Raw genomic sequence first — 9,201 nt, 5'->3', positions numbered from 1 at the left:
CTTACGTAACCACCCTGCTTATCATCACGCATTCAGCGCACACCGCCGAACTCACTCACTCCCGCAGACTCGAGGGGAGAGAGAGATCGAAGTGTGCTGCCTCGTTTTTTTGCACACGGTCATGTTAACACACTGTCTGTAGGATGGAGAAAGCGTGCGACATTCCGCCAGGAGTCCCCTCTGACCTGTAGGAGTCTGTGGAGGAGGGAGGGAGGGAGGGGGTGTGGGAGGGTGATTCGAGGAGACAACCTCACCCTCTCCCTTCCTCCATCATCTCCTAAATGTTGATGAATTCATCTCGGTCCACCCACAGAGGCTCGTCATATAAAAGTTATTGATATGAACACTCGGAGGATCACAGCAGGGGTCAGAATCGTGAGCAGCCAACACGTGGTCTTCAGAGAGAAAGAGTGTGGGAAAGCAAAACTGTTTTATATCTTTAATGTGCTGATCGTCCGCTGAAGGTGTCAGATTTCCCCTGACTTTTATTCAGATGCACAAAAGTTGTCAAGGTTACGCACAGTTCTATAGTGTAGGAGAGCGTAAAGGCAAAAACCTGCAGTGACCATCCTCCTCCTCCTCCTCCTCCTCAGGAAGAGAGGGAGGGTGCGAGAGGGAGGGAGAGGGGGGGGGGGGGGGAGGAGTGAATGGAGTCGGGGCTCCTCAGGTGTTCGGCTCCAGTCATGGCCGGGAGCTCAGAGAAAGTACCGATCGCCTCAGCGGGACCGGAGGACCTGCAGCAGTTCATGCCTCCGGTGAGTGTCGCTGGGATCAGGCTGTATATCTATTTCATGACCTTTCAAACAAAGTTACATAAACTGTGTCAGGTTCAGTATCATAGATAGAGTTGGTCAGAAAGCTTCTCTCCTTTACGGCAGTGTTGTCACTTTGGAGTTTTCTCTGTTTTCACCGCGCAGGCCTACTCCGCCGTGGCGATGAAGCCCGCCGCCACCGGCCGCCTGCTGAAGGCCGGGGTCGCGGTGCTCATCGCCGGAGCCCTGCTGCTTCTGCTCGGGGCAGTGGGAGCTTTTTACTTCTGGAACAACAATGAGAAACACGTAAGGATGATATTTTATTATAAATCCTACTTTGAAGGTCAACCATAGAGGGAGGAAGGTCAGAGAAGAGGGAAGGTGTTGAAATTCTTAGTTTGACTGAATGTGGGTTTGACTGACAAAACGCATTTTTTAACTTTATCTTGTCCTAATTGTGCTTTTCTTGTCTTTATTTCATCCTCTACTGTAGCCTATCATTTAAGTTGCATAGATCTTCACATAAAAAAACAGACCATGGTTTATGAAGATGCACTTTTCCACATGCAGAGGACAGTTCTTGTGCACATTAGTTTAAATCAGGACAACTTACATGATTTAACAAGTTGTACCAAGTTGAACCATGTTATTGTAAATTTATGTGAGTTTTCAGAAAGCCTTAATAGTTGGATTTTTCTTACTTTGCCTTTCCATAAAGTGAAACAAGTTTCAGCTCATGTCACCACCCCAGTGGTTTTTACAGGCTATATACTCCCTCAAGGCTTTCGATCGAAAATCAAATCAAAGTCGGTCTGATCTGCTGGATAATTCCCTTTTTTCCCCCCCTATGCAGTTTTCTCTCCTTTCAAAACTTCTCTGAAACAAGAGGGAGCCGCCACAGAAGCAAACGGCTCTCATGCGTACTCCCATCCAATAAAAAATCATGTCACTTGAGGGAAGAAATTGTTCAAACAAGCTCTTTTGAATTGGAAACAAGTGAAATTATGTCGTCGCTGGTGGATTTTTTCCAACTAGTGTGAATTAAAAATGCCCAGCAGACTGGAGCCGCTCTTTAAGAGAGATTTTTTCTTGCAGTGTAGGCAAACAGCAAAATGTAAATTAAACTCTCTTTTCATACTGTCCGAGGTAAAGCCTGGTGAATGGAGTCCTTGTGTGTATGTGGTGTGTATGTGTGTGTGTGTGTGTGTGTGTGTGTGTGTGTGAGGGTTGTGGGTGGGAGGAGAGGGGTGAGTGTGGGGGTGGGGTTGGGGGGGGGGCCCTCTCTGGTCCGGCTGATGCTCCAGGGGCAAGAGGTGTAGGAGACGAGAGGGGAAAATCCAGCTTTCTGTTTTTTTTTCCTATTATGAAGGTTGAAAATGTTATTAAGACGTGATGAAGAGGCTCTGCAGAAGAGTCCTCATCACCCAGAGGTGTAAAGGTTTGTGTTCTCCTAAACAGGCGTGAGTGAATGTGTGTGTCTGAAGGAGAAAATTGAGAGAGGAGAGGTTTGCGAGGAGAAGTCATGGGTAAGATTGGACAGAGGGAGAATGAAAGGGAGAGGGCTGTTTGGGGGGGGTGGGGTGACTCTCGGGACTCTCATACCTTACATGCCAGTCTGAAACTGTGTGTGTGTGTGTGTGTGTGTGTGTGTGTGTGCTCAGGTCTACAATGTCCACTACAGCATGAGCATCAATGGCAAAGTGGAGGAGGGTTCAATGGAAATCGACACGGCCAACAACATGGAGAGATTCAGCACCAGCAGCGGGGCGGAGGAGGCCGTGGAGGTCCACGACTTTGAGATTGTGAGTTGAAATGGAAACAATTAAAAAATATTGATAATGAAAATTGGTAAAGCCCTCAAAAAGCCAATTCATTTGCCTGAATAATAATAATAATCCTTACAATTTCAATAGGGCCTCACCTGACCTTTGATGTCAGTGCTAGGGCCCTAATAATGTCCAGAGGAATAAGCAAAGCAGAGTCATCCAGCTGAACATCTGCAGTTTCTCCTTATGAGCAATCTGGAGAGGAAGAGATAGGATTTGTTGAAACTTTAAAGACCCTGGTGGGGAGACTGGCTCATTGCAGCAGTGGACAAACACATAACTAGTGGACATGTTGTCCCCCTGTGGACCAGTAGGTGTCAATATGCATCGTCACTCCACTTTCCATTAAACTCGGACTGGTGGTTTTTGACCTTTAATTAAAACGGTCCAAATCAGGCCAATCAAACTAGCGAAGCAGCAGTTTTGACCTCTTAAAATGTTTAATTCTGACCTTTAATCAAACCGTCCCCATGAGTGTCATTTGAAATCTTGAATACAGTGCTAAGCTACACCATCCCCAAGATGTTTAATCTAAATCATGTTTGCAGATGTTTGGCTGTGATGTTGCATTCAATGTGCAGATGTGTTGTCCCAGACGCCTGCAGACGACAACACAACAATCTCTGTTGACGAGTTATGAATTCCAGCTTCTGGTTTGTGCCCTCTCCTCTCTCACGACTCCAGGGCATCACAGGGATTCGCTTCTCAGGAGGAGAGAAGTGCTACATCAAGACCCAGGTGAAGGCTCGTCTGCCCGACGTGGAGACTCTCAACAAGGAAACCATGACGTTCAACCTGGTGGGTTGGTCCAGTCTTTTCTGAGAAAGTGGGATCTCTTGAAGTTGAGAATTTATCAAAGGCTCTTTCTTACTATAGAAATGTGGAAACTCCTAAACTGGAGCTTACCAGAACCCGAGCTTTTACAAATCAAGTGAAGGTCTAGAACTGTATTTGACAATTTGGCATCTAGCAGTTTTTTGGAGTTTCTTCACTGTTACAATCCTCATTATTGATGTGATGACACATGAGTTTGACCAATCATTTTGCCAGAGGTTGAATGTTCCAGGATTCAGCTTCACCTCCTGAGACCGTCCTATATTTAGCTCCAGGAGCCTGGCCCCAAAGTGGGTGGAGAACAGTGTCAACATCAGCAGAACCAATGACAGTGCAGACTTGTGTGTGCTCCTGCAGTGGAAAAGGAAAGACACAGGTCGGAGTGTTTAACTCTTTGAAAACTATTTTTCAAGTAATTACACCATAAACATCCAGCATCATTCAATCTGATGTTCAAAGCTAAAGCTGGACAATTCACTAGAATCTTTTCAAATAAAGATGGACTGTTCGGTATCACTGTCTAACACTAAATACTTTTCAAGTGAGTTATAAGGATCGAATATTCGGGAAAAAGCCTATTTACTTCTTTAAGACGAGTAATCAGCCTTGAAAAGGTAGAAACTCTGGTCGGTGTTTGAAATGCAAGCAGCACCACTCTAGGTTTAGCAACGTCACTTTAATTGGTCGGCTACTTTGGTGCAGATTGAATTTCTGTATTTGAACACCTATTGGATGAATTGCAAGATACTCATGATCCCCAAAAGGTGAATCCTTCTTATTAAGCAGATTCCGCGACTTCTTTTCCTGGCATCAGGTCTAAATTTCTACTTGTTCAGCGAATTATCTCAACATCTATATCGGATGGATTGGCACATATTATTCTATGTTCATGGTCTCCCCAGGATGAACCGTGATAACAGGCATGTTAACCTAAGAGGATAACCCTGTACTGTAGAGCTGTAGCATGCTTCCAGTGACAGTTACTGCATCTCCACTCAGTTATTCAACTCTTTGAATAATTGGAGTGGATTAAGTGACAATTTGACCACTTACCTTCAGGAGGAGAGCTGCACACAACTGCACAGGTGATGGATTACTGCGGTGGAAGAGCTTTTTATTCATGAATTACAAACACTGACAACTGCACTCGTTAGGAATGACTTGATCACTTACCAAACCATTGCCTCTGACGATAAATGTGAGCTTATGTTAGTGAAAATACTGAAGAAAAAAATGGTTAGAGGAATTAAAATACATTAATCTAAAGTCAATCCATATAAAAGATGCTACGTACAAATGTTGTGACGACAGACAGAGGAGAAGAGAAACAAAACAAATCATAAACGCTACAAATAATTGCTAATATATTAAATGTTTCTCCTCGTCCCCAACCCTTCCATTTCAGTCGGACTCTATTTCTAACCACGAGCCATTTGTGCAAAACATAATACAAATTATACATGACAAGATATCTCAAATCTGGCAACCCAAATGTCTGAAAAAAAAAATCACGTATAGCTGATTAATGAGGCAATTCTTAAATCAGCCCATTACTAAAGCTAGCTGTTCTAACTTATCAAATATATCCATTATAAACACTATTAGTTGTATTAATGCAGAGTCAGTTCTCTGCTGAGCTTTAGATATAAACTACAAATCCTCACCTCTGATATATTACTAACGTAAGCTGTGGCGTTAGCATGAATCACCCAAACCAATGATAAACCAAGGACACATAGGTGATTTGATTTCCATGTGTGGGTTCCCATCACTTAACAGAACACGCACGCGTGCACAAACACACAACAGACACACACACACACACACACACACACACACACAGTGAGTACGGGGCCATATGTGTCTGGATTGCAATCACAACTCACAAACGCCTGTGATTGTTCAGTTGAGGCAGTCTGATAATTAAAATCATTTAGTTCTGCATAAGCCTCGCATCCACATAAATCCACATCGCCGGAATTACCCTCATGAATGCATAAACACTGACACTCACTCACACACTCACACACACACTCACACACTCACACACATACACAAGCTCACGCACACACTCACACACACACAATTAATTATGATGCAGGGCTGCTGTTATTGCCTCTGTCTCGTAAACGATCATTTATTTCACGTCTGTGCTTTTCTCTGTGTGTTTGTGTGTTGTTGTCTCTTTTTGCCTCATAAATGATCGTTTGGTTCCCATTTGTGTGTTTGTGTGTGTGAGCGAGAGAGAGAGAGAGAGAGAGAGGAGACAGGGAGATGTTGTTATAATGGTTGCTGCAGGCTGGTCATTTGCTATAATTTAGAGTGATGGCAAATCTGGGTTAGATAACCACACACGGGCACACACACACACAGCGCACATCGGTCCCCATCCACAGAGAGTGGGTCAGATAAACTCTTATCTGTCAGCCAGTGGAGAAGGACCCCCGCTTTTATTTTTCCCTCCAGCAAATCATTTGAGCTGGAAAAGAAAAAAAAACAGAAGCAGCAGCATTTCAGAACGGTTGGAGGAGAACATTCCCTAAACATGTGTGTGGCGACTGCAGTGCAGAACCCTCAGGAACAAACGCCTCTGGGCCAAATCATCCCCCACAGAATCCCCCCCCACCACCCGTACCTGCAGGCTGTGGATACAGAGGACATATGTTTACACAGTCTCCCCTCCGGACACCTCATTAGTTTATCTGCAGAAACCTGTACATCCAGGGCATCTCCCACCCCCCCCCTTCCGCTGCTGATGAGTCCTGACACTGTGTGTGTGCAGCTAAATGTTGATGCAAGGAGGATCTGTATACTAAAGCCTCCTGGGCTTCCTTTTTACTGCTTGGTTTTATGTTGTTATAAGGAGCATTAACGGTGCAGCGTTAATGCAGATTAGATTTGAGTGTGAGGAGTGTGGGCTGTTTAAAGGGGGGGGGGGCTGGTAACAAGATACATCATCAACCTTGATATTATGCCTTCAAGGGATGTGTGTTTTTTTCCCTTCTCACATTTTTCCCTCTTTGAAGGAGGACGAGGTGATGCCGGCCAAGTTTGAGGACGATCTGATCTGGGTGGCGGCGGACACGCCCCTCTCTGACTCCGCCTTCCTCAGCAACAAGATCAAGGACCTGTGCGGAGACCTGCCCATCTTCTGGCTCCGCCCCACCTACTCCACCAGTAAGTTGTGAAAATACAAATCAGAAAATTTAATAGGGTTGAAAAATTCCGGGAATATTCAAAGTTGGAAACTTCCCATGGGAATTAACAGGAATTAACGGGACTTAACGGGAATTAACGGGAATATACGGGAATTAACGGGAATAAACTGGAAATGTTGTGGGTAATTTATACTAACTGTATTTACCTTGTCATATAAAGACATAAATATAAACTTTTTTTTGTCATAGGCTGATTTGAGCCCTGAGGAAACCTTGGGCACTTGACTATATGCTTCTGCATCGTTGTGTCATTCTAAACATAGGTCTTTGCACAGTATTTGAAAATGTACACAGCCTTTCCTTCTACATTTTATTGGGTTTAAATGCCTCCACACATGAGATAGTGCACGTGGCATTATTCTGTAAAATAATATATTTCCCCAGTAATATCATCGAAACTTACCCACTACAGCAGGCCTCAATAGCCCTGCTGCATAGTGTGCAGGATACTGGGAATTATCTGTGCATGTGATGGAAGAATGCAGAGTGGAGGGTTGAAATTCAACGTGGAGCATGTTCTGCATTCCATACATCTTTAAAATAGAGTTTTGAATGATGTTTTTGTTGCTCAGCGTTTAATTTGCGTAGTTTTTTTTTTTTTTTCAAAGTTCCCAAAATTCCCGAGCTAAACTTCCCATGGAAAGTTTCTGGAAAGTTTCTGGAAATTTACCGCAAACTTTCTGCCCCTTTGCAACCATAAAAGTGAAACACTCAATTTTCAGGCTCTGTAATAAACAAAGAGGATGTGGGTCAAACGGTGTTGAGCATTTCCATTTAACATTGCTATTGTTCAAGCATCGGAAAGAAAAACAAGCTAAAAAGAAAAGATCCTTTTGAAGTGTCTGAGCCGTCGACTGTACACTGCTGAGCATGCTGGGAGGTCAGAAGTTCTCCAAACACAATTTTTTTTATTCTACTTCATCTGACGACTTCAAAATAAATCCGTCTGAGAAACGACTGTGCAATCAGGAGCGGAGGCCACATTAGTGCCACTCGGCTCCTAAATTCGCGCTGCTGTCAGATAGTGAGAGTGTGATGTGTGTGCAGGCGGACAGAGGAGGAGGAGAGCCGCCCTGCGCCGCCGCCGCCAGACAGCCGGGGCCGCGGCGGACAAGGAGGAGGAGGACGTGGAGGCCGAGTTAAACCCAGAGAACCCTTACCAGGTGAGTCACACCGAACAGGAACTCGCACTTCTACTTCTCCCTCTGTCGTCTGCGTCAGTGGCAGTGTTAGTGTTCACAACTGTCCGATCGGATCTGAGGGACACCTGAGAGCGCCGCGGCCGGGGAGAGCTCCTCACAGCTGTGCAGGCGGCAGCAGATGCCGGGGTCACGGCGGAGAGGCCCGGGTTGTCTCTGCAAATCTGAGTGTATGCGTGGGTGTGTTTTTTCTGTGCATGCGATTTGCTGTGTGAGGCTGTCCAAAGCTTTCCTTTCAGCAGTGAGACGGTATGAATAATTCCACAACATCCCCCCCCCCCCTCTGCTGTTGCCCTTCTGCCCTGCTGGGCGCACACACACATGTGCACACACAACACACACAGAGACTCCCATACATACACACCCTCCACCCTCCACCCTCACCCCCTATGTTGGGCCCCACTCTCACTAATCCCTACACACTCTGAGCATCCCCCAACATGCAACATGCTCCTGACAGCCACAGAGGGGGGGACGACGGCGAACACTATGTAGAAAAAGAAAAATATTTGACAACAAAAAACCCACGTCTGACATTACATTACATTTAGCTGACTCTTTTATCCAAAGCGACTTACAATCAGTGCATTCAACTCCGAGGGAACAAACCAAGAGCAACAAGAATCAAGAAAGTATAAATTCTTCAAAAATAAAGCAAAACTACAAAATGCTATAAGTAAGTGCCATTTAAGTGCTACTAAATTGTTAGTTTCAAAAATTGTTAGGAATTTTTTACATTTTGTATTTAAGGTATAGTCTGAAGAGGTGTGTTTTTAGTTTGCGGCATCACTGACATCATCCCCTCCTCCTCCTCCTCCTCCTCCTCCCGCCTGTCGGAAAATCTAAATTGGTTCGAAATGAGCTTCCTCCGCCCGCTGAAGACGTCGGCTATCCCCTGACACGCTAACACCGTGTGACCCTTGACCTCCCTTGTGTGTGTGTCTCCTTTCTTTCAGAGAGCTCTGGAGAGCGAGGCGGGCAACATGAACATCGACCCCATGCTGGACCACGAGGGCGTGTGCTGCGCCGAGTGCCGCCGCGGCTACACCCACTGCCAGAGGATCTGCGAGCCGCTGGGAGGCTACCACCCGTGGCCCTACCACTACAGAGGGTGCCGGGTGGCCTGCAGGGTCATCATGCCCTGCAACTGGTGGGTGGCCCGCATCCTGGGGCTCGTGTAGACAACCCCCACCTGAGTCGAGGATTGAAGAAAGTAGGGAGGGAAGGGATGGAGGGGAAAAAGTTTTGCTTCTCATTTCCTTTACATACCTGTTGGTCAGGAGCAGATTTGGTAGAAAAGTGAGCAGCATCAGTAGCCGTGCCCACACATTATAAATGCATGGAACAGAATCTAGGACAGCGGGATCTCACA

At 45.6% G+C, this 9,201-nt stretch overlaps 1 protein-coding gene across 1 annotated transcript; it reads left to right on the top strand.

The window, feature by feature from the left end:
* Positions 1–683: 683 nt before the first annotated feature.
* On the top strand, positions 684–9,010 carry LOC133018660 (leukocyte cell-derived chemotaxin 1-like). Its single transcript, XM_061085076.1, has 7 exons — positions 684–755; positions 918–1,058; positions 2,414–2,554; positions 3,263–3,376; positions 6,439–6,589; positions 7,678–7,793; positions 8,786–9,010. The coding sequence occupies exons 1-7, from the start codon at positions 684–686 to the stop codon at positions 9,008–9,010; spliced, it is 960 nt and encodes a 319-aa protein (XP_060941059.1).
* The last annotated feature ends 191 nt before the right edge of the window (positions 9,011–9,201 follow it).

Source organism: Limanda limanda, chromosome 13 (genome assembly GCF_963576545.1).
Source record: "Limanda limanda chromosome 13, fLimLim1.1, whole genome shotgun sequence".
NCBI lineage: Eukaryota > Metazoa > Chordata > Actinopteri > Pleuronectiformes > Pleuronectidae > Limanda > Limanda limanda.
This window is presented reverse-complemented; position numbering and strand designations above follow the sequence as displayed.

What these genes read in the sequence shown, in the direction of transcription:
- LOC133018660 (XM_061085076.1), top strand. Translation starts at nt 684, where the DNA reads ATGGCCGGGAGCTCAGAGAAAGTACCGATCGCCTCAGCGGGACCGGAG. An exon ending in GGAACAACAATGAGAAACAC is followed by an intron (nt 1,059 to 2,413) that starts GTAAGGATGATA and finishes GTGTGTGCTCAG; the next exon opens with GTCTACAATGTCCACTACAG. An exon ending in AAACCATGACGTTCAACCTG is followed by an intron (nt 3,377 to 6,438) that starts GTGGGTTGGTCC and finishes CCCTCTTTGAAG; the next exon opens with GAGGACGAGGTGATGCCGGC.